Source organism: Sus scrofa, chromosome 2, assembly GCF_000003025.6.
Source record: "Sus scrofa isolate TJ Tabasco breed Duroc chromosome 2, Sscrofa11.1, whole genome shotgun sequence".
NCBI lineage: Eukaryota > Metazoa > Chordata > Mammalia > Artiodactyla > Suidae > Sus > Sus scrofa.
The window spans coordinates 51,313,011-51,338,159 of record NC_010444.4 but is presented as its reverse complement, the minus strand read 5'-3'; the positions used below and the strand labels follow the sequence as shown (position 1 = coordinate 51,338,159).

At 49.5% G+C, this 25,149-nt stretch overlaps 1 protein-coding gene and 1 pseudogene across 35 annotated transcripts in view; one reads left to right on the top strand and one right to left on the bottom strand.

The window, feature by feature from the left end:
- OBSCN (obscurin, cytoskeletal calmodulin and titin-interacting RhoGEF) overlaps window positions 1–20,622 on the bottom strand; it is a 216,709-nt gene extending 196,087 nt beyond the window's left edge. For 33 of the 35 annotated variants that reach the window (XM_021083344.1, XM_021083349.1, XM_021083348.1 and 30 more), the window contains exons 1-7: window positions 20,463–20,618; window positions 16,239–17,245; window positions 14,855–15,124; window positions 14,333–14,593; window positions 13,254–13,562; window positions 12,537–12,803; window positions 11,644–11,928 (exon numbers count right to left, since the gene is read on the bottom strand). In XM_021083344.1, coding sequence (XP_020939003.1) covers window positions 11,644–11,928; window positions 12,537–12,803; window positions 13,254–13,562; window positions 14,333–14,593; window positions 14,855–15,124; window positions 16,239–17,220 — 2,374 coding nt within the window. In that variant the 5' untranslated portion in view covers window positions 17,221–17,245; window positions 20,463–20,618. Of the gene's footprint in view, window positions 1–11,643; window positions 11,929–12,536; window positions 12,804–13,253; window positions 13,563–14,332; window positions 14,594–14,854; window positions 15,125–16,238; window positions 17,246–20,462 lie in introns of all 35 variants that reach the window. The other 2 variants (XM_021083345.1, XM_021083347.1) reach the window with 2 other exon arrangements.
- On the top strand, window positions 552–2,535 carry LOC100738044 (annotated as a pseudogene).

Sequence of the window (25,149 nt, the reverse complement as noted above, 5' to 3'; positions counted from 1 at the left end):
GTCTTACGCAATAAAAAAAAAAAATACAGATTTCAGAGAATTAACTCAGAAAAGTCACTGAACATGCAAACAACAGCAACAAAACAAATAGCAACAACAATACACAGTGGGGAGAACGGAAGAGTCTGAACTCCAGAGTTTCCACATTATATCACTTAATATTCCAGTTATCAATAAAGAGTTACACAACATGCAAGAAAACAAGAAAGCATGGTCCACTCACAAGCAGAAGAAGCAGCAACAGAAAATGTATTTGAGAAAGCTCAGCTATTAAACTTCCTAGGAGAAGTCTCTCTCTCTTTTTTTTTTTTTTTTTTTTTTTTTTTTTTTTTTTGTCTTTTTGCCATTTCTTGGGCCGTTCCTGTGGCACATGGAGGTTCCCGGGCTAAGGGTCTAATTAGAGCTGTAGCCGGCGGGCTATGCCAGAGCCACAGCAATGAGGGATCTGAGCCATGTCTGCAACCTACACCACAGCTCACGGCAACACCAGATCCTTAACCCGAGCAAGGCCAGGGATCAAACCTAAAACCTCATGGTTCCTTGTCGGATTCGTTAACCACTGAGCCATGACAGGAACTCCAGGAAAAGTCTTTACATTAGCTATTTTTAATATGTTCAAAAAACTAAAGGAAACTATTTATAATGAAACAAAGGAATACATGAGGACAAAGTCTCATCAAATAAAGAATACCCATTAAAAAGATAGATTTTTAAAATAAAAATTCTAGATTTAAGAAGTATAATAACTGAAATGAGACTTTCACTAGAGGTATTCAACAGCCAATTTAAGCAGGCAAAAGAATCAATAAACTTAAAAACGGGTCTCTTAAAATTAGCCAATCTGAGAAGCAGGAAGAAAAAAGAAAGAACAAAATGAACATAGCCTCAAATACCTATTGGACCACATGGATTGTACCAATATATACATAATAGGAGTCTGTGGGAGAGGGGAAAAGGTGCACAGTGACTATTTGAAGAAATAATGGTCAAAAACTTCCAAAATTGTATGAAAAACATGAATCTACACATCCAAGAAGCTCAACAAACTCCAAGCAAGATAAACTAAAAGAGATCCACACTGTGACAATATGTGTCAAATTATCAAAAGTGGAGAGAAAGGGAGAGAGAATCTTGAAAGGAGCAAATGAGAAGTGAGGCCACATTCAAGAGCTCATCAATAAGATTAACAGCTGATTTCTCTTCAGAAACCACAGAGGCCATAAGGCAATGGGATGATGTATTCAAACTGCTAAAAGAAAAAACCATCAACAAAGAATTTTAGATCTGGCAAAACTGTTCTTCAAAAATTAAGGAGAGGTCGCTGCCACCACAAGCACTGCTGTGCAGGACCGGAGGAGACCTGGCTGCTGCCCTGCCACACCTCTGCCACCAGCTCCTGTGTCCTCAGACTCATTCCAACAGGCTGTTAAAACATGGTAGATTACTATGAAGTTCTAGCTGTGCAGAGACATGCCTCAGCCAAGTATATTAAAAAGACATATCAGAAACTGGCACTGAAGTGGCATCCAGATAAAAATCATCCCAAGAAGAAAGAATAAGTGGAGAGAAAATTCAAGCAAGTTGCTGAGGCATATGAGGTGTTATCAGATGCTAAAAAATGGGACGTCTATGACAAATATGGCAAAGGATTAAACTGTGACAGTGGAGGTGAAAGTCATTTTGACAGTCTGTTTGAGTTTGGCTTCACATTCCAAAACCCAGATGACATCTTAAGGAAATTTTTTGGTGGAAGGCACTCATTTTCTTTCAACTTCTACCCATTTAAGGATTTCTTTGGGAAGAGGTCCTCACAAAAGCCAGATGCAAGGCACAGGGTGGTTTTTTTCTGATTTCAGTGGATTTCCCTTTTTGGAGGGAGATTTTCTCATTTTGATACAGGATTCGCTTCCTTTGGTTCACTAGGTCCCAGGCGCCTCATTTCTTTCTCTTCCACAAGATTTGGTGGCAGAGGGATGGGCAACTACAAACCTCTATTAGCTTCTACTAAAATGTTTAATGGCAGAAAAATCACTATGAAGAGGTTTGTCAAGAATGGTCAAAAAAGAATGGAAGTTGAAGAAGACAGCCAGTTAAAGTCCTTGACAATAAATGGTTAAGAAGCAGCTGCTGCACTTGGATAACAAGTAGCTCAATGCACACTTGTGTAACAGAAATGTTAACTCCATTTAAGGAACATAGTTTGAAGATTTCAGACAAACTGGACTTTCAGTATAACTGCACCTAGAGAATTTATATACAGCTCATTGGACACCTATTTGTCATAGACATTTGAGTTTATTGTTGGACCACAAAAAAAGGACCACTTTTTGTCTTTAAAATTGTTGTAAATCTCTTTAGGCACTTTGTTTTTTATTAAACATAATCCAGGGTGGACACGACTCTTTCCTACACTAACACCAGCACAGACCTGCTTTTCCACTGCATTTGAAACATGAGCCAAGGGAGTTCCTGTCATGGCTCAGCAGGAACAAATCTGAATACAATCCATGAGGATGCAGGTTCAGTCCCTGGCCTCACTCAGTGGGTTAAGAATCAGGTGTTGCTGTGTAGATCTAAGACGCAGCTTGGATCCAGTGCTGCTGAGGCTGTGGCGTAAGCCAGTGGCTACAGCTCTGATTTGACCCCTAGCCTAGGAACTTTGATATGCTGTGGGTGTGGCCCTAAAAAGCAAAAGAAAGAAAGAAAGAAAGAAAGAAAGAAAGAAAGAAAGAAAGAAAGAAAGAAAGAAAGAAAGAAAGAAAGAAACATGAGCCAAGTAGTGTCAACCTGCTGTGAAGTTAACATTGCCAGATGAATCTTTCACACATGTAATTTCAATTTTTTTCAGTATTAAGTAGTGAAAGACATTAATGCATAAATGGTAATACATTTCCAATTTAATATAAATTGAAGATGCTTTCTAGTTGAGGAGCTTGTTGCTATTGTGCATGGATGCTGCTGGCAATTTCGTAAGTTTTCACAATTGTTTAAATACATATGTTAAGCTTAGGTTTAAAAAAATAAAGCTGGTAAACTGGTCTTTGTCATTTGCTTAAAAAAATGAAGAAAAGGGAGTTCCCATCATGGCGCAGTGGTTAATGAATCCCACTAGGAACCATGAGGTTTTGGGTTCGATCCCTGCCCTTGCTCAGTGGGTTACCAATCCGGTGTTGCCATGAGCTGTGGTGAAGGTTGCAGACGCGGCTCGGATCCCGCGTTGCTGTGGCTCTGGCATAGGCTGGCAGCTATAGCTCCGATTAGACCCCTAGCCTGGGAACCTCCACATGCCGCGGGAGCAGCCCAAGAAATGGCAAAAAAAAGAAAAAAAAAAAGAAGAAAAGAAATACAAAAAAAATTAAGAAGAACTTGGAATTTCCGTGTGGCACAGTGGGTTAAGACTCCAACTGCAGCAGCTTGAGTCACTGCAGAGGCACAGGTTCAATCCTCAACTGGATGCTGTAAGTTAAAGGATCCTGCATTGCTGCACTTGCAGCAGAGGTCACATCTGCAGCTCAGATTCAATCCCTGGCCAGGAAACTTCCATATGGCACGAGTGAGGCCATAAATTTTTTTAAAAAACTAAGGGAAACAGTACATGCCCATATAAACAAATACTGAGGAGTTTGTTGCTACTGGAATTGTCCCACACAAAAATGCTGAAGGAGATCTTCAAGACAAAATGAAAAAACACAAGACAATAACTTGAAGCCACATGTAAAAATGAAGAACAACAGTAAATGTAGCTACACATGTAAATATAAAAGCCAGTATTACAGGATTTTTATTTTGTAACTCCTCTTTGTTTCTATATAACTTTCAATGCAAATGCCTAAACAACAATCATAAAAATATAAACTTAATGGACATACAATGTATAAAGACATAGCTTGTGCCAATAACAACATAAAGGGATGGGCATAAGCTATAAAAGAGCAGAGTTTTATTGAAATTAATTGGTATAACTTCAGACTTGATTATTACAAAGTTAAGATGTTAATGGTTACCTCCAGGGTAAACACTAAGAAAAAAAATAAATGTATATATACTTAAACAAAAGAAGGGAACAAAAATGGTATGCTAGAAAAAATCAATCATAAGTGAAAGCAATGGGGAAACTGATGGCAAAAGATATGACATATAAAAAACAAAGAGCAGGGGAATTCCCACTGTGGCACAGAGGACACAGATCTGACTAGGAACCATAAGGTTGTGGGTTTGATCCCTGGCCTCGCTCAGTGGGATCTGCTCCAGTTTTGCCACTGCTGTGCTGCAGGTTCAGCACCTGGCCTGGGAACTTCTGTATGCTGCAAGCGCATCCCCCACCAAAAAAAAAAAAAAAAAAAAAAAAGGAGACTTACAAAGAAAATGAGAAAATATTTTAAGATAAATGAAAAGTGAAAATACAACACACCAAAACTTATGAGGTGGAGTGAAAGCAGTGTTCAGAGAGAAATCCATAGCTATAAATTACAGGCCTACCTAGGCCCGTAAAAAGAAGATCATAAGTCAATAATCTAACTTCATACCTTAAGAAACAAGAAAAAAATATTTAGTTAAACCCAAATTTAGAAGAATGAAGAAAATAAGGATGAGAAGAGAGAAATGAAATAAAGAATAGAAAACAATAGAAAGAACCAAGGAAACAAAAACGTGGTTCTTTGAAAAGATTAACAAAATTGACAAACCACTGACCAACTAACAAAGAAAAAAGCTATGACTCAAATTATTTTAAAAAATTTTAAATGGGGATATCAATACAGACCTTATGAAAATTAAAAGGATTATGAGACTACTATTAACAACTGCCTCCCAACAAACTAGATAACCTAGATGAAATGGAGAAATGCCTAGCAACATACAAACTATCAAAACTAGAACAATTATAGGAGTTCTCCTTGTGGCACAGCGGAAGTGAATCCCACTAGGAACCATGAGGTTGCAGGTTTGATCCCCGGCCTCGCTTGTTGGGTTAAGGATCTGGCATTGCCATGAGCTGTAAGGTGCAGCTTGCAGATGCATCTCAGATCCCCTGTTGCTATGGCCCTGGTGTAGGCCAACAGCTGCAGCTCTGATTCAACCCCTAGCCTGGGAACCTCCGTATGCTGCAGGGGCAGGCCTAATAAATAAATAAACAAACAAAACAAGCATAAATAGAAAAGCTAAACAGATCTATAACAAGTAAAGAGAATAATCAGTAATCAAAAACAAAATAAGATCCAGATTAGAAATGAAGTAAAATATCTTCCAGTGACAGCATTTGTTTCTAGAAAATTCTAAGACATCCACAAAAGAACTAATAGAGTGAACAAATGAATCTAGAAGAGTTGCAGGATACTAAGCCAATATACAAAAATCAATTATATTTTGTACTCTAGGAATGAACAAATTGAAAAAAAGAAATTAAGAAAACAATTCTTTTCATAGTAGCATCAAAAAGAATAAAATACTTAGCAACAAACTTAAAGTGAACACCAGTCCTGTACACTGAAAATTATAAAATATTGAAAGAAATTTAAAAGACAAATAAAATAGAAAGTCATCTCATATTTTTGGATAAGAAGACCAATACTGCTAAGAATGACAATACTCCCCAAAGTCATCTACACATTCAATGGAATCCTAATCAAAATACTAGCTGCCTTTTTTGCAAAATTTGAAAAGATGATCCTAAAATTCATGTGGAAATGTAAGGGATCTCAAATACCTAAATCAACATTGAAAAGAAACTTAAAAGATTCACACTTTCCAATTTCAAATCTTACCACAAATCTACAGTAATCAAGACTGCATGGTACTGGCATAAGGACAGACAGGTAGACATACACATCAATGGAATAAAATTGAGAGTACAGAAATAAATTTTTAATTAATTGTTCATTGAATTTCAATGAAGATGACAAGAAAATAAATTCAATGAAGAAAAAAATCTTTTCAACATATGGTTCTGGGACAAGTGGATATCCATAGGAAAAGGATGAAGTTGGACCATATACAAAATTAACACTAAATGGATCAAAGATCTAAATATAAGAGCTAAAACTAGAAAACTCTTAGAAGAAAACATAGATGTCAATCTATTTGACCTTGGATTAGGCAATGGTTTCTTAGATGTGACACCTAACACACAAGCAAACAAAGAGGATAAACTGGACTTCATCACAATTTTAAAACTTTTGTGCATCAAAAGACACTATTAAGAAAATAAATGGGAGAAAATATTTGCAAATCATAAACCTGATAAGACTCTAGCACCCAGAATATATGAAGAACTCTTACAACTCAATAATAAAAAGATGAATAACAATTAAAAAGCAGGCAAAGGATTTGAATAGACACTTCTTCAAAGAATGTAAACAAAGAGCCAAATGCGCATGAAAAGATGCTCAACATCATTAGTCATCAAGAAAATGCAAATCAAAACCACAGTAAGAAACATCCCCCAGGATGGCTATAATCAAAATAAATAAATAAACTGAGAGTAACAAGTGTTGGTAAGAATGTGGTGAAGCATTGTTCTTGGGGATGCAAAATGGTGCAGCCACTCTGGAACAGTCTGGCGGCTCCTCATGAAGTTAACATGGAATCATTGCATGAACCAACAATCCCAAGAGAAGTGAAAATACATATTCACACAAAACCTTATATAAGAATATTCATAATAGTACTATTCACAAGAGTCAAAAAGTGCAAACAACTTTTGTCCATGAACTAACAAATAAATAGACAAAATGTGATCTATCCATACAATGGAATATTATTAGGTTATAAAAAGGAATGAAATACTAACATATATGCTCAGCAAGGATGAACCTCATAAACATTACACTCAGTGAAAAAAAGCAGATACAAACAGTCACATATCCCATGAGTCCATGGATCAAAGATCTAAATATAAGAGCTAAAACTAGAAAACTCTGAGAAGAAAACATAGATGTTGATGAAATGAAATGTTAAATGAAATGTTTAGAACAGTCAAGTCCACAGAGACCAGAAAGTGGATGTGTGGTTGCCAAGGACTAGGGAGAGACAAAATGGGAGTTACCAATAATGGATTCAAGGCTGCCTGGGCCTCTGGCCCACCAAGCAAGCTCTTCCCTTTTCCCTTGACCTAGCTTTCTCCCAGAATCTCAGTCCAGCAGCCAAAACATACAGTGCTTTGAGAGGAGACAGCCCACATCACTCCTAGAGTGGCAGGAATGGGTTTGGGGGGCAGAGTCCTCAACACAGCCCTAGCAACTCTATTACTGCCCACTGCTCCTATGAGGAAAGTGGGCGGGGGGCGACTGTATGAGGTCCTGGGGCAGCCATAACATATGACCACAAACAGGAACCCTAAGACAACAGGAATCTGTTCTCTCCAGTCTGGCCACCAGAAGTCTGAGATCAAGGTATGGGCAGACAGAGCTCACTCTGGGGGCTGTGAGGGCAGACCCTTCCTGCTTCTTCCAGCTCCTGGTGGCTCCAGGCAGCTCTGGGCTTATAACTACAACACCCTAGTCTCTGCCCCCATTGTCGCTGGTCATCTCCCTATGTCTCTGTATCTCATATATCCTTCTCTGTTCTCTAAAAGGACCCCTGTCTTTAGATTCCAGGCCCACCCTACTCCAAGGTCATGATCCCTATGACCCTCACTTTGATGTCATCTGCAAAGACCCCATTTCTAGTTCAGGCCACATTCTGAGTTCCCAAACAGACAGGAATTTCAGGGGGACATGACTTCAACAACTTGTCTAAGGTTACCTGGCTAAGAGGCAGGAGTGAGGTCTGACCCTCTCCACACTCTGATCCCTCTACAGCCTGCCTCAAAGTGGGTGCCCAAAATTAGGGCAAAGCCACACTGGTGTGGGTATTGGCCAGTCCTATAGAACAGGTCCCTCAACAGAGCCAGGCCAGCCATATCACCACAGGCCTACCCCCACAACCCTCAACGTCCCACCACTGAGGTTTGAAGGTTAGAGGCTCACTTTCCCAGGCTGCCTGAGCAAGGCATGGCCATTAGACCCACACAACGCTGAGACACATGAGGGGAAATCTACTGTGGGCTCCTCAGAAAGCATCAGTTCTCTGAATAGAAGAGCTGGTGACACTCTCTGCTAGGGAGGACTGCCTCAAGATCCCTGCTCCACAGTGTGCATGTACCTTCCCCAGACTACTTTGCCGAACACTAATCCAGGTACTTTTGTGAAGGAATTCTGCAGAAGGAATTTAAGTCTCAGATCAGTTGACTCTGAGTTAATTAACAAGGAGATTATCCTGTGTGGACTTGACCTAAGCAGGTGAGACCGCAAAAGGGAGGGGACTTTTCCTGGCCAAAGAGATTCAAAACATAACAGTGAACAGACAGGAGGGGCCAGTGATAAAGGACCTGAGAGTAGCCCCTGGCTGCCAGCCAGCCAGGCAACAGCCTTAGTCCCAGAACCACAAGGAAATAAATTCTTCTAGTAATTTAGATAAGCTGTATAGTTGACATAACTCAACTATACAGCACATGGATTCATCCCTTGAGACCCTGAGAAGAGAATCTAGCCATACCGCTTCCTAAATTCTGACCTACAGAACTACAAACTAATAAAGGAGCATTGGTTTAAGCCTCTGAGTTTGTGATATTTTGCTACAGAGCAGTGAAAAAGAAAGAACACACAATCACACAATCCTTAAATATCCTTTCCATGATGGATGGAGTTGTGGAAGCCATCTTGTAACCATGAGGCAATAAGCATTAGAAAGATTTTTCATGGGAGTTCCCGTCGTGGCGCAGTGGTTAACGAATCCGACTAGGAACCATGAGGTTGCGGGTTCGATCCCTGCCCTTGCTCAGTGGGTTAACGATCCGGCGTTGCCGTGAGCTGTGGTGTAGGTTGCAGACGCGGCTCGGATCCCGCGTTGTTGTGGCTCTGGCGTAGGCCGGTGGCTACAGCTCTGATTAGACCCCTAGCCTGGGAACCTCCATATGCCGCGGGAGCGGCCCAAGAAATAGCAACAATAACAACAACAACAACAACAACAAACAACAAAGACAAAAAAAAAGAAAGATTTTTCATGCTCAGGACAGCAAAGAATTAGAGAGATAGAGCCTATGTCCCCATGACGTATTGTTAGAAATTGTCCCCAATGATCCAGGGGTTCCCTCAACAACAGTGGGATCTATTTCTTAACCCCCTAGAACTAGACTGGCCTTGTGCCTGATTTGTGCAATAGAACATCTGGAAAGTAACATTCTGGGACTGATGAAAACAAACCTTAACAAATTCTGTGGAATCTACTATTCCCTGAAAAGAATCCAGTCACCAAATGAAGGAGCTCAGGCTACCTACAAGGAGAAAGGGTCCCTAAGAAAGAGATGTCATAAGAAGAGCATGTCCCCAGAAGTGAGAACAACATGGTCCCAGATGGAGGAATGAGTCCAGCCAACATCATCTCATCGGAAGAGAGAGGTCTACAATCTTAGCCAGCCCCCTGACTGGGCCATCAGACACACAAATGAGGCCAGGCTGGATCTTCCCGTCCCAGCCAACATCATGTGGAACAGAGATGAGCACTGCTCGAGTTCCTACCCATGGATCATTCTGTCAGACCATTAAGTTCTGGGGCTATCTGTATTAACTGCGAGTCTGCTGAGCACAGCCATCACCTACACTGAACTGGTTCCTACAGGCCTGTACCTGTGAAATGGTCAAATGTCTGCTTTATCAACTGACCTGTGATACCCAGGTAGAAGGAGATCCTCTGGTCCCTGGCCTCACAGCTGTACTCCCCAGCATCTGCCTTTCCCGCCTGCTGCACCACCAGCCTCTGGGAACAGCCTTTGGCCTCCATGCACACTTTTGCGTTTGCACTAAACTTCTTCCCATCCTTGTACCATGTCACCTCTGTCTGGGCCTGGGCCACCTCACAGTTCAGTGTGGCACTGTCCCCTACTATGGCCTGCACTTCACTGCGTGCTGGCTGCTCCCTGGCAAACACCGCTGAGGGCTCTGGGGACAGGGAGGGATATGTGGTCAGAGGCCTGCCAAGGTGAGGTTCCCTGAGTCCTGGTGCCATGATAGAGCTATGCTCTAGACCTCAGGCAGCCTCAAGTCCCATCATGGGGATTCTTTGTGATCAGGTGCTACACATGGAACCCTCCATGGACACCAGTGGGTCAAATGCCCCAACTCCTCCTGGGTGTGGTGGGAAGCAGCCTCACAGCTCCAGAATGGGCAGTCCTGGCCCCAGTGCTCATGCTCAGATGGAAGAAGACATGAGAGTCATGGTAGACACCCTCCTGAAGGCCAAGATGGGGCAGAACTGGACTTAGAGAATATGCCAAAAGACCCAAGGAGCTTCTAGAAAGAGCCAAGGCCTCAGATTCACCAAGATCTAAATCTAACCTTCCAAGAAAACTTCTAGCACTTTCTTGGTCTGCTCTGCCTCTTTTTCTCATCTTTAAAAAGAGGACAAGAACTTCAAATTTCTTTATCTTCTTTTCTCCAGACCTGTGGTCTTCATCCATATATATATACTAGTTTTGTGAGCAGTTTATTTAGCCAAATCCAAAAGCAACTTCCCCCACTCCCAAGTATTCTCAGAAAAAAAAAAAAATGAAGGGAGAGACAGCATGGCCTTGCAAGTGCTGGATGCAGCCAGACCAGCTCCCCACCCCGCCAAGCCTGGAAGGTAGTGTACTAACCACAGACATGCAGCCAGAAGGTCACAGAGTCCTCATCCATTCGGCATGAGTAGGTGCCCGCGTCCTGCATGGTGACCAAGGCAGCCACCAGCTGGTGCCGCGTGCCACATTCTCCTGGGAGAAGTGCTGGCAGGAGCAACCGAGCTTCACATAATCCTTATACCAGTGCACATGCATGTGGGCCTCTGAGGCCTCAAACTCAAAGCAAGCTGGACCTCCTGCCACAGCATCCACATGGCCATCAGCCATGTCCTTGTGCAAAAAAAGGTGTGAGGCCTACAAGGGCATGTGGGCAGGTCAATGGGCCAAAAGAGCCCTAACCAGGCACATGCTCATGCAGCTAGCAGAGAAAGGTGCTCAGTGCTTCAGGATTATGTGAGACCCTGGCCCTCACCCAGATCACGGCCCCTTTAGAGACAGGGCCAGCCTCAGCTGTTGACTTCCAACTACACAAAAACCACACACTCATAGGAAACTCTTCTCCTACAGAGCAGAGTCCCTGACCTCCACCCTCCCAACAGTTGGCAGGGCCCCTGGTTCCCCACCCTACTCTCAGGGGTCACCTGAGCCTGCTCTGAATCTCTACCCTCTCACAAGGTCAGCAGAGCTGCCCAGTTCCCTCACCTCCCCACAGGGTCATTCCCCCACTATCTCCATGGAGTAGACAGAGCCCCCACCTCATTCCCCCACTGTCTCCATGGAGTAGGCAGAGCCCCCACACATACACGCCTGCCCCTTCCATAGGGTCATCAGAGACCATCTATTCCCCACCCTTCCCAGGGACTCAGCGGAGCCCCTGGTTCCCCACCCTCCTCAGGGGGGATGGAGAACAGCAGCTCCTGCTGCCCAGACCCACCAGAGCGCACCCAGAGCTGGGGGACAGAATGAGCATCCCTGGCCATGGTGGCCCAGGGAGGACATGGATACACACATACACACACACATACATACACACACACAGACACCAGTGTCACCTTGCACCAACAACTGGTAGGCGATGCGGTCCCCATGGCTGATGCACTCGTACAGGCCTGCATCTTCTCTCTTCACATCCCGCACCAGCAGTGCCCGCTGCCCGGCTGATGCCTGCACCTCATACTTGGGGCCTGGGGGTAGTGCATGTCCATCCTTGAGCCATGTCACGGCTGCAGCCTGGTCTGAGAGCTCGGCCAGGAGCTGGGCCTCCTCATGCAGACGAGCCAACACCTCCCGTGCTGCCACTGCCGCAGCTGGATGCTTGGTTGTCAGCCCAAGGGCTGCTGCAAGTCACAGTCAGGTAGACAAAGGGGTATGGATGCAGGGGAAAGTGGAAAGAGGGAGGGTGGTCAAAGGAGAGTAGATAGAGGGAGGCATGAACAAATGGGAAAGGTGAAGTGGACAAAGAGAGGTGTGGACAAAAGGAAGACAGGACAGAGGGTGCATAGATAGAAGGGAAGGGACAGAAAAGGTGTGGACAAGGGGGTGTGGACAAAGAGGTGTAGATTGGGGAGGTGGAGACAGAAGGTAAAGAGGACAGAGGGGAAAGAGCCAGATATGGTGGAAGGGAGTCAGAGAGGCAAGGAAGGGAAAAACAGAACAAGGAGTGGAGTAGAAGAAGGAATGGACAAAGAAAGAGGAAAGAAGGAAAAGGGGAAGGAGGCATTCAAAGGAAGAGTTGAGGCTTGGCGCTATTAGGAAATCTTTAGCCCCTCTTCCACTCACACCTGATGGCTTTACACACCCCACCTTCATCCAGTGGCCCGCCTGCCCTAGGAGCAACAATAGCTCTCCCAAGAGCCCTGAGACCCCAGAGACCCTTATCATGCCCCCACCCTCTGATGAAACAAGGCTCAGAGAGGCCCTGGGTTCAGAGAACAGGGTCCCCTACCTCGGACCTCCATGCGGATGCTGCTCTCAATGCCATTGGCCACGAACTTGAGTTCAACACCATGCAGGCTGACAGGTACTGAGCGGATGGTGAGAGTGTGCCGGGTGCCATCACAGTGGATCACATACATATTGCTGGCCTTCAGGGCCTGCCCATCCAGGAACCACTCCCCTGCTGAGGCCACAGTGAGGTCCACAGAAAAGGTCACCTCGCCGCCTTCTACCGCCTCCACTGCCTTCAGAGGTGTCTTCACAGCCAGCTGGGGGACTGTGGGATGGGGGCTTCAGGGAGGAGCTGGACCCCTGCCTTCCTCTCCTCCAATGCCTGAACCCAAATGACCCTTCCTCTAGGAAGTCCATTGGACAAGTGCATGGAGACGATGTGTGAAAGTCAGACCCAAGATGGATAAGATGAGATCCCCTTTAGATCCAACAAACCCAGTGGGGTGGGCCAGCTATGCAGCCCAGCGCCATGGGGATGGTGAACACAGATAAGTTCCTGGGGGCTAAAGTCCCCAGGGGTCCCCTAGCCTCCCCACAGAGGTGTCTTCAATAGCATGAGACCCTGGTCCTGCCCCCCGCCATAAAGAGGACCCATGAATCACTCTGGCCTCTTCAAAGCTTGGCCAGACTCTGGGTCTGAGTGATTCAGGGGCAAATGGCCCTGTTACCAGGCTGTTACCAGGGTGCCGTGGAGAACAGAACCTTCCACACTTACCCAGGTGTACAGTCCCTGGGAACTCGAGGTAGGGGCTCTGGCCAAAGCTGTTCACAGCTGACACCCGGAACTGGAATTCACCCTCTTCAGCCACACCGGCCACAGTCAGCTCAGGCATGGCCACCCACTCGTCTTCATGGCACCGGGTCCAGGTGTAGGCACCCAGTCGCCTCTTCTCTACCAGGTAGCCATTGATAGCCACAGGGCGGTCCCCATGGGCCGGTGGGGACCAGCCAAGGGTCACAGAGCTCTCCGTTCTGGCCTTCACCACTGGGGCCTCAGGAGCATGCAGAGGCGGCCTTCTGGGGGCTGAGCAGGGTATGGGACCATGTCACCAACTGGGAGCCCCCTCCCCAAAACCTCAGTCCAAGATCACAGGAGGGGAGGAGGACTGTCACAGAATTCCTAGCCTTCCCCCCGGGGGGAGAGGGTAGGGTCAATGCCCTGGTGGTCTGTAATGGCCACAGCCCAAAGGGACCACAAGCCCAGAAGAAGGCTGTGGGCCCATAACTCCAATACTGGTTCTGTGGTCATTTTTCTGTTTGCAGCAGAAAAACCGCCCAAGACCTCAGGAGCCACACTTGGCCCAGGGCCACCATGAAATGTCCACATGATCTCCAAACAAACACTTTCCAGTTCTCACCTGCAACTGGGGTCTTGGGTGGGACAATGGTTGAGCCAGGGAGCAATAACCCTTCCAAGGGTGCTGAGACCCATGTGTGGGGGTACATCTCTGTTCCCAGCAAAGGGCTGACACTATGGGGGCCGATCTCAACACCAAAAGCCAAAGAACATACTCACACAGCGTCACCCATTATATGCTGTGCTTCTAGAACAACCTGCACTTTCTAATTTGGTTTCAGGGTGGGGGCCACCAAGACTCCCATTTTCAGATGCCTAGTATGACCACAGTGAAGGAGGGCATCAAAGAAACCATGGGCCCCGGAGAACCAAAGCTACAACCTAGGTGGTCCCTGCCCCTCATGGCACTCCCTACAGCAAGCTAAAAGCTCCCCTCCCAATGTGCTGTGGCCAGGGAAGGGGCACCCTCATCTGATAGGCACTCCCTAGGCCCTTACCCAACACACAGAACTGGGTGGACGTCCGGCAGTCCCCAGCCACAAAGGCCACCTCACCCACATCCTCCAGGCTGCACTGGGAGATGATGAGCGTGTGGCATGTGCCTTCAGCAGTGATGGCCACTCGGCCCCCAGCCACCACCTCCTTCTGGTTCCGCAGCCAGTGGATGGGGCCTTCTGGCCTGGCCAGCTCCACACAGAACATGGCTGTGTCTCCCACTCGCACAGCTGTCTTCCTTGGGAGCTTTCGGAGAAGGTTGCCTAGAGTGGACAAAGCCACAGTGAAGGGTAGGGGTTTGGGGGGAGCTGGTCAGAGCAGATCCTGCAGACCTGCCCCACCCCCACCTCCCACCTCCTTCCTCACCCTGTGCCCTGCGCGCCTATGCCCCGCTTCCTGACCCTCTTCTTGTCTCCAGACACTGCCTGCCCCATCTGCCCAGTACCTATGCAGCTGCTTCCCCAGCTCCCAGGAGGCCCGGACTCAAACCCCCTCCCGCACCCGGCTCTCCCCTGCCCGCCCACCTTGCACCGCCAGCTCAGCCACCGTGCGACTGCCCTCCGCTGTCTCACAGATGTACACGGCATCGTCGTCGGAAGAGACGTTGAGCACAGTCAGCCGGCGCTCGGTGCCTGCTTCCTCGATGCGATACTTGTCGCTGGCCCACAGCCGCGTCTCCTCCTTGTACCACGCAGACTCGGTGGCCGGCAGCAGCACCTCACACTGGAACGTGGCGGACGCTTTCTCTGGCACTTCCAGGTCCTGCAACCGCTTCTTGAAAGGCACCGCAGGCTCTGCGGAAAAAGCACAGGGGAGTGAGTTAGGAAAAGGGAGGAGGGGTGATCTAGAGCGGGGGGTGGGGCCGGAAGGGGAGAGTGGGAGGGGCGAGGAGAAGGGCGAGGAGAAGGAGGAGGAAGGGTCATGGAAGTGTAAGGCTGGGATGGGGGCAGGGAGCCAGGACAGGGGTTGGATGGGCTTTGAGGGAAAAGGGTGGGTGGGAGGGCAGAGGAGCTGCAGGGAGGGGAACAGAGGGAGGAAGGGTTACAGGGGAGAGGGAGCAGAACTTAAAGGAAAAAGCCCCTCCCCCAAATATAAGGAGAAGTCTGGAAGAGAAAAGGAGAAATGAGTTAGGTGAAGCCACAGCAAGCAGCCCCACTGAGCAGGCCCTTAAGCTGATCCTGGGCAGGCAGGATGAGGGTGGGCGCACACAGCGGTGACCAGTATTGGCCTGTGAAATCACTCAAATCCAGAAGCACACTTCCCTGCAAAAAAAAGGAAACTGAGGCAAGCACAAGAAGGTTGAAGCACCCTGCTGAGATCCTACAGCTGGTAAAAAGTGAAGGTGGGACTCCAACTACTTCGAGGCTGGTCTTAGGAAGCAAGAATAAACAGCTCCCCAGCAAATTTTGGTGGTGTTGCCTACAGAGAGATGGCGTCACCCTGGTGCCATGGGGGAGCCTACAAACTGACCCAGAACCATCTGCAGGCTGCACCCTGTTGTAGCCCCAGCCTGAGGCCTCCAACAACACAAGATTTGCTCCTGCCGGCCTTCCAGCTCTGCCAGGGAGACCACCTTAGCATCCTGTAGGAGGGGTGGAGATCCTTGGTCACCCTCAGCCTGGACAGAGCAAGCTCAGCCACTGGGCACCCTGACTGTCTCCCAGATGGAGGGGGTGTTTGTGACAAAGCTTGTTGTATACTCATGTTAGTCTTACAAAGACAATGGGACAGAACAGTGAAAGTCGCCAAGATCTCCACCCACAGATTCTTCTACCAGACAGACACTGGGAGGGCAGATGGCGGCAGGAGCCACAGCAGGCACTGGGAGGAAAGGATAGGAGGCTTGGGGAGGAGCCTTTGCCTGTGTTCACTGCGCGGAGACCTTGCGGCCCGCAGCCAGGAGCTCACCTCGCACAACAACCAACACGGAACTGTAGGTCTGGCCCACGAGGTTGGACGCAGTGCAAGTATAGAGGCCGCAGTCTGACTGCTTGCAGAAGAGGATCTTGAGCACGAAGTTCTCCTGCGCGTCCTCATACACTAAGTGTCGCCGGCCCTCGGCCACCAGCTGCCCATCCTTCTTCCACACTATCTCAGGCTTGGGCTCTCCTGTCACGAAGCAGCTGAGGCGCGCGTGCTTGCCCTCAGTCACCGTACAGGTGCGTGTCCCGATGCTGGGAGGCGAGCCCGGGGCACCCTCCGCGCGCATAGCCTCGCGCCGCCGCTGCAAGTGCGCCAAGAGCATGGCTGTGGAGGCCCCGGGTGGGCTTGCCGCGTCTGCATCCGCGTCTACTGTGAGCCCCGCCGCGGCGCTAGCTGCGCCCAGCGGGTTCTCTGCGTGCACTATGTAGGTGCCACTGTCGCGCGGTCTCGCGTCCTGGATGCGCAGCGCGGCCTCCTCGCCGCTCGCCTCCACGCGCACTCGAGGGGCGTCTGGCGAGCCCAGGCGCCTCCCATCCTTGGCCCAGCTCACCGACATAGGTGGCGAACCGCGCACTCGGCAGTGGAAAGTGGCTTCAGCGCCCTCGCGCACGCGGATGGATGTGGGTCGCAGCAGGAAGTGGGGTGCCTGCTCGGCGCACGCTGCCTCAGCGTCCACCTGCAGGCCGACTGCCGCGAAGGCCTCGCCGATGGCATTGCGCGCACGGCATACATACTGCCCGCTATCGCCCAGCGCCAGGTCCAGGATGGTGAGGCGGTACAGGTCCCCGTCCTGGGCCAGGCGGAAGCGAGCGCCTGCCTTCACTGGCTGCCGGTCCTTCTCCCAGCTGACTTGTGGCGTGGGGTTGCCTATGATCTGGCAGCTCAGCGTGGCATCCTTCCCCACCGACACCATGAAGGCCTTGGGCCGAGTTAGGAAGCGGGGGGCACCACTGAAGGAGTGATCCATGATTGTGGGGGGAGGTGGGGGGAACCTGTAGGTTGGGTGGGGGGAAGGGCATAGTGCAAGTGAGATCCAGGTGCCTCGCATGACCACCTCGCTCATCCAGTGCCACCTGGAAAACCCAGCCTAACCCGGGGGAATGCCTCATCTGGGTCTCATCCCCGAACACACACTCCATCCCAGCAAGTAGGATCACCAGATGGTACAGTGGTCCTGAAGTGCAGGTTTGCCTCTTGCTTGGCATTTAGGGTTTGCCCCCACCCTGAAATGGGCTCTTTCTAGCTGACAGGAGCATCTCCTCCCTCCCAGCCCAGCTCTGGGCCTGCTACCCCAACTTGAAGTCCAGCTAAGCACCTGTCCCGAAACACCACACCAAACTTGCCCTCCTCCCTGTGGGGCATCTGCCACACTATACCTCACCACAAAGGCCTTCCCTGTCCCTCCTGGCCCACTCCAACTGCCATCAGGTGTCCTGTCCCTTCCCTACACACTTTTACTTCCCGGACTCCAAAACTCCAATCTACCTAGTCTCCCCCAGTCAGAGAGACATCTCTGCATCCTGCCAGAGCCTGGCCATGGAGGCTCACAATAAGTGCCCACTGCCGGCCTGCCCCCTCTCTCTAAGATACACCAGAGGCCACCAGTTCTCCACCCCAGCAGGCTTTCCTCCATGCTCTGCTCAGGTGCCCCCTTTGCCCCTCATCATCCCCCACTTTGTGACTTCCCATACTCAAGTATTTGGACTCCACTGCTAACCATGTGCACAGCTGGGTATTCTCACTGGGTATTCCACAGCAGAAGGCCCTGTACCCAGGCCTGTCCTGCCTGCAGCTGCCTGGGACCAGGTCACTTCTCACCTCTCCTTGGATCCCACCACCTCCCCTTGACCCCCGAGGAGGTATGCTCATAAATGAACAAAGAATGAAAACCCTGCAGCTGGTGGAGTGGAGGCTCCTCCAGCACACAGGGCTGCCCACACCCCCTCTCTGTGAGTGCCTGCCTCCTTCCCTCAGAGGTCAGAATGGGGAGGGTCGGGGTAGTGCAATGGATGGTGTGTCAGTGGAAGACAATCAGAGAATCCCCCAGAAAGGACAGGGACCTCCAGGCTGGGAATGGCCAGGCCCAACTGAGGGGCTAGCAGGCAGCCTAGTCACCCTGCAGCTTTTGGCTCTGGCTCTGTTGACTGGGCACTTTGCAGGGATGGGGCTAACACCATCAATCCTAAAGGCCCCAGGCAGACTCTGGCCTCTGCCCACTTCAAGTTGGACCCTGCTGGCCCCCAGCACAGGTGGGTGAGGTGAAACTGGGCCTTGTCTACACAGGGGCTTCTGTAAGGACAGCCAGCAAAAATGGACTCCACTGGGCCCTGACTGTCCCCAAGTGCCTTAACTCTATTCACCCCAGGATCTGGGCCTTCAACATGGGCTGCCCACCATGGGATGAACAGGGTAATGTTCTCGGGTCCTCCAGCTCCTTGTCCTATGATTCAGAACCTAATCCTCTTAATCTCCCTCAAGAAGGTAAGCTGGAACCAGCCTGCTGACTCACTGTGCAGTCAGCACCTCTGTCTCCCAGCACACCCCGCCCTGCCACCAGCTCCCCCATGGCCTGGCTGGGCTCTTGGCCTGGGAAAGACCTTGGCCAGCGGCCACCTGCCTGCATGGACACCCTCCTGGACCTCAGCGTCCCTCTGTGGAAGGATTATTTTGACACAAGTTCCCTGGGGGCCTGTGTTCTGAGTTCTGAGTTCTTCCTAGCACAACCTTCTGAATCATACAGTTGATCTGTGGGTTCCCCAAGGCAGGAAATGCATTCTCCCCCAGCCACACCCAGAGCAGGTATTGGAGACAGCTGCTCTGAGTTTATCAGCAAATATGAGCGGAGGTCAGGGGGTCAATTCCACATCTGGCAGTCTCTGGGGGCCAGGAGGACAGAGATGGGGAAGGAGGTCTTATCTCTGCACATGTTTAGAGAGAGCCAGCTCTCAGCAGATGTACAAGGGTGGGCAGAGACCCCAGGATCCTCTAAAGTCACCGAGGATGTGCTCCCTGTCTAGGGCCTTCATGCCACACCCTCAAGGCAGCAGACTCATAGAGGTCTAAAGGGGCTCACCAAGACACCCCATGGCAGTCCTGCCAGACAGTCATCCCAACTGGTCATGAGTGTGTCCGAGGACTCTGGAGCTGCCCTCCTTCAGGTTGAGTCGGGTCAGGGACCACAAGGCCCCTCTGGCCACACGGTCACCTGCAGTGTCTCCTCCTCCCCCTGCCATGTTAGGGGCTGGAGCTGCTACAGCTACAGCCACAAGGGCAGAAACAAGAGCTTCAGGAGCAGAGACGAAGCCAGGACCTTAACCCTAATTCTCAGGGAAGTCCCTCCTCTTTCAGATGCCCACCTGGGAGGGCAGTACCTTGTGGACCCCCCACTGGAGCTTCTCAGCCCTGGGTGGCTCCAGCTTGGCCCTGGCAGAATCTTCACTCTGAAGCCAAGGCCCTGCCCCTTTGCAAGCCTGCCAGGGAGCTTTGTGGCTGACCTGAGCCATACCCACAACCCCTCTACCCTTGTTTTTATTGAACTTGGCTACTTATTATTATTATTATTATTATTATTATTGGTCCTTGTGGGGCTTGGGCCATTTTTCAGATGAGCCCAGAGTGGGAAGTGGCTAGCAGCCTCATAGCAGAGCCTTGGCTAGCTCCCTCCCAGAAGCCCTGTCTCCCCAACTTGCTCCCTCTCCCCCCCAACCCTGTTGCCCCCATGCCCTTCCAGAAAATACTTCCAAGGGCAGCTCCTGCCGTCTGTGCCTTCCCCTAGACCCCTGGGCCTTCCAGCTTCCCGAACTCCAAGGGAAATTCTTTCCTGGAGTCAGGTGTCACTGCCCCTCTGGCTGTCCCCTCCGCTGAGCCAACAGGCCCAAAATAGCCCCAGCTGTCAGCGGGCATCCATCTCAACAGAGTTGGGGGCAGGGCAAGCTAGACCCTCAGGGCAGTGGGCAAAGGAGGAGGTAGGTGCTTCTGACGCCCCCCCACCCCCACCTCCTGCCCCAGCTGCTCTCTCCCCACATGAGGGTCTGGCTCAGGTCACAATGGGGCAGGGGCTAGAATCCATAGCCCCAACCCCAGGAGCAGCACAGCCTGGCTGAAACCCTATCCCAGGTCCCTCTATCCCCCAGAGCTATGACCTTCAGCAGAGCTGTCCTCAGGGGCACTGGATAGCCCCCCACCCCTGCCTGCTCTATGCCTCCTCACCTGTCTCTACCGAGGGCACTGGGCAGCACCCAGGCGAGGGGCTCAGATGGTGGGGCAGGGGCTGCTGGGTCTCACCTCCCTCCACGGGTCCAGGACCGACAAGGCTCCCACCCAGCAGCCCGCACTCCTGCCGGTCCTCAGACTGGACAGGGACGAAAGGACAGGCGGATGCTATCAGCTGAAGAAGGCTGGGCCCGCCCCCACCCCACCCCCACCACCGCCAGCCCGCCCAGCCCAGCTCCAAAATAGCCCGGGTGTCACTGCCCCAGATTTGTTTTCACCCCTGGCCCCAAGGAGGCAAAGGGCAGAGGCTTGGGTGGCTGGGAGAGGAGGAGGCCTGTGTGTTCCAGTGATGGTGCAGGTGGGGCAGGAGCCCCAACTGGTGGGCCTCGTGCTTAGACCAGCATCCTGGAGTGCAGGGCAGGAAGGAGAAGGGGGGAAAACAGTACCACCCACAGGAGCACTCAGGATCATCCCCCAAGAGAACAAGACCACCAGTCACCTCCTGAGAGTCCTGCAGCCTCTTGATGGTGGTGAGCAGCCAGGAGACTAGCCAGGTGCCCAAGGTCAGCCCCCCACCACCCTGACCACATAGGTGACTGGGGTGCACCCTTTATCCCTGGTCGCTCCTGGCAGCACCTGGCCTGGCTGGATGTCCATCTTTACACGGGAGTGAGGGGCCCAGGTATCTCAACCTGAGGTCTGTACTTCCCAGGGTCTAGGGACCTAGCCACAGGGATGGGCAGACAAGACAGGGGCAGGTGATATGGGTGCTGCTTCACACCTCAGGATGGCTGCCCACTAGCCCCCTGGCCCCAATTCAGGGACAAGGGTGGGCAGGATTCTGGAACCACTCAGGGGAGAAGGTGGGTCTTTCTTAGTAGGGACCTATCAGGGAGCCAGAGAAGGCCATCTGGTATGAGTACTGGGGCCTCTCCTGGAAAGAGGCTGACCCACCAGGGGTAAAGGGTAGTGGTGTTGCCCTGTGTCCCATTATCAGTGTTGCCCCTGAGCCCACTCCAGGGCACTAAGTTCATGGCCAGCACCCCATCCTGTGGTCTGAGCCATGCCCTCAACCTATCTATGCCCTTTGTGCCCAGACCTATATCCTGTGGGAAAATCAAAACTCTTTTGAGTATAGACCAGTCACCAGAGTTACCTAAAATCTCAATCAGCTCAAATACCACAGATGGGGAGCTTAAACACAGACATTTATCTGACAGTATTGGAGGCTGCAAGTTTGACAGGAAGGTGTTGGCAGATTCCATGTTAACTTAGAGCCTCTTTCTCTGATAAACAGATGGTGCCTTCTCTCCACCAAGTTAGATGGTCCTGCTTTGGTGGAGAAAATGTCTTATCTTTGTCTCATAAGGGCAAAAATCTTATCTTGGGAGCCTACCCAAACCTCATCTAATGCATCCTCCCTCTCTGTCCTTCCTCCCTGCCTGCGATCCTCCATAGCTCACCTCCCTCCCTCTCTCTATTCCTTCGCTGTCTTGTGATCCTCCTCTGTGCCTTAGCTGCTCTTAGGACCAGTCCAACTCCACTCTGCTTGCAGACAGATCCTTGGTCACCAGCTACAGTCAATGGACCCATGTTACCACTGGGCACTTGAAAAATGCCAGCTTTCCTGGGTCTTCTCCATCCCTGCAGGGAAGGTGCCTAGTGCTTGACCAATGTATTTTCAACAATCCACATACTTGCTGCATTATCTCCCTTCATCATCTTTGGCAGGGTAGTTGTCATTATCACCCACCAGGTACTCTTGGACAATGAATCACCCACTTGTCAATCTGGGGTGGACTGTATGCCTCAAGGGTCCTAGGCCCTGTCTTCTCCACCCGACCTGTGATTCTTAGACTAATGTTGCCGTGACCAAAGGAATAGATGCTTAACCAACTGGGATGTCTCAAATGTGATCATGTACAAGTCCCATATGATCATGTCAAAAGTCTGTTTTCAGTGCAGTTGTGAAGATGAAGTTGCATATTCTGGTCAGGGGGAAGTGTTGGTTTTTTCTTTTCTTTTTTTTTTTTTTTTTTTAGTCTTTTCAGGGTGGCACCCACAGCATATGGATGTTCCCAGGGTAGGGGTCAAATCAGAGATATAGCCGCCAGCCTATACCCTCAGCCACAGCAATACCAGATCTGAGTTGCACCTGCAAACTACACCACAGCTTACGGCAATGCCAGATCCTTTACCCCACTGAGCGAGGCCAGGGATCGAACCTGTGTCCTCATGGATACTACTTGCATTTACTACTGCTGAAGCACAACAGGAACTCTGGAAAGAGGCTTTTAATTCCCTTCTGATGCTTGACCAACTTGTGAATGACACAGATGAAGCAAATGTGAGTTACCATATGGAAAAACAAAGACATGTAACACTTTCTAGTGTTTTATATTAACATTTTATTGGATCTTCTCCAAAATTATGGGGTTTTTTTTTCATTTTATAGCAGAGATACCTGAGGCTCAGAGAAGTTAGAATGATTTGCTTAAGTTTATACAACTGACAGTGCTTAAAAGAGTTTTTCATGAAAATAAATGACAAACAGCCTATAAGACCAGGGAGATATAACAACTCAATGCATCTTCACAGCCTGCATGACATCCTGGAACAAAAGGGGGACATTAATGGGAAAACTAGTGAAATCCAAATAAAGTCTGGAGATTCGTTTTGAAAAAAATGTGTAAGGGGTTAAAAATTCCTCAGGGGGACACAAAGGCAAAAAGTTTGAAGACAGTTGACCAGTGAAAACCCTGCATGTATATAAGTAGATAAGGATTTTTATATCATATTATTGCTTGTAATAGAGAAACTTTGGAATATAATACCCGCTTATATTATAATGCATAAAGAAATTATTGTGTCATTGAACAGTAGTGCTACACATCCATTTATTTTTATTTATTTATTTATTTATTTTTTATTATTTTCCCACTGTACAGCAAGGGGGTCAGGTCATCCTTAGATGTATACATTGCAGTTACAGTTTTTCCCCCACCCTTTCTTCTGTTGCGACATGAGTATCTAGACATAGTTCTCAATGCTATTCAGCAGGATCTCCTTATAAATCTATTCTAGGTTGTGTCTGATAAGCCCAAGCTCCCGATCCCTCCCACTCCCTCCCCCTCCCATCAGGCAGCCACGAGTCTCTTCTCCAAGTCCATGATTTTCTTTTCTGAGGAAAAAGTGAACCAGAATTGTATCCACTGAGCTAGAAAACATAATGTTAATAAATAATCAAATAAAAAAAAAAAACCCAGCCCAAAGCAGGGGGCTCCCATTCCCCTGCACCTCTGGTTGGTTCCTGAGGTGCCCACCACATCCCCTTGGCCACAAAAAGCTAAACCTATAACTGGAAGCTGAGGGAGGGTGAGGAGGGGCAGCAATGGGTCAGAGAGGAGCTGAGGGCTGAGCTAAGCAAGGTAGAAGAATGTGCCAGAAAGACAAGGGAAGGAGGCCCCTGCCAGGCAGGACAGCCCATGTGAGGACGGCAAGACCTGCAGAGGTCCCCCGAAGCCTTCAACCACCCACAGGGCCTTCAGGACCCCCTCCTCAGAAGTGCAGACCCCAGAAACAACTCTAGAATGTCCTCCCCATGGCAGGACTAGAAGGGAGCCCAGGGGTGGGGAGCCATGAGGAAGACAGGGACAAAAGGGATAACTTGGGCTGACTGTGGACCATCAGTGGGAAAGGCTAGTGACCTGGCCTGGCTCTACGCAGGTGACAGCCTCATTCATCAGGTGCAGGCACCGTGGAAGGGGAGCTAGTCTGGGCATACTGAGCTGGACAGGCCTCTGGGAGAAGATGTCCTTCCAAAGAGAGCTGGCACTTCAAAAGGAAAGCCAGAGTCTCAGGGGCACCCAATCCAGAGGAGAGAGACTGAAGGGGTGAGGGGCTTCCCAGCACCCTGTTTGTCTTCCCATCCATGTGGTGGGCTGTCTGCTTTTGGATCTGAGTGTATGCCCCACATCAAGGCCTGACTCGTCCTGGTCCCCTCCTTGGGACCTTGTTCCAGGATGTATGCCAGTCACCTCCAGGCATGAGCTCAGTATCCCCTCCAGGACCACAGTGAGGCTAAAGATGGGGGACTGCTTTCTTCGGTCCAAAGACCCCAACTCCCCAGGGGCCAGGCCCACCACAAGGTAGCTGAAAAATCCAAGGAACAAGAAAAGTGCTACTGGAAGTTTCCTGCAAAATTGCACCATATGCCACGCAAGAAAGAGTGAAGCCCAAATTTGGCTTCAAGAAAACGCCACATAGGAAACCAGAGTTATTTGGAAGATGAAGCATTTGATTTCCAGAGCCACAGCCACAAAAGGCTGTCTCAGTGATAGCCTCATGAGATGTTAGAAGAATTGATGGTAGAGAAAAAAATAAAATGGACCATCGACATTGGTTACTGTGATGGTCTGTGTAGCTAACACTGGCTTTTAGTGGAGAAGCCTGGAGAATCACCAGGGAGTAAATACCTGCCCAGAGCAGGAACAAAGCCCACCATTGCCTGTCAAGATCAGAAACCAGAAAACTCTTGGTAAACTGCTAACTGTTGTTATCATTAGAAGTGGGGGTATTTTAACTTAACATACTTGTATATTATTTAAGTTTTGAACACTGAGCACGTATTTCTTTGCAAGAAAAAGAAGTGAAAGACAACATTAGTTTCAGGGAAATAGAATGG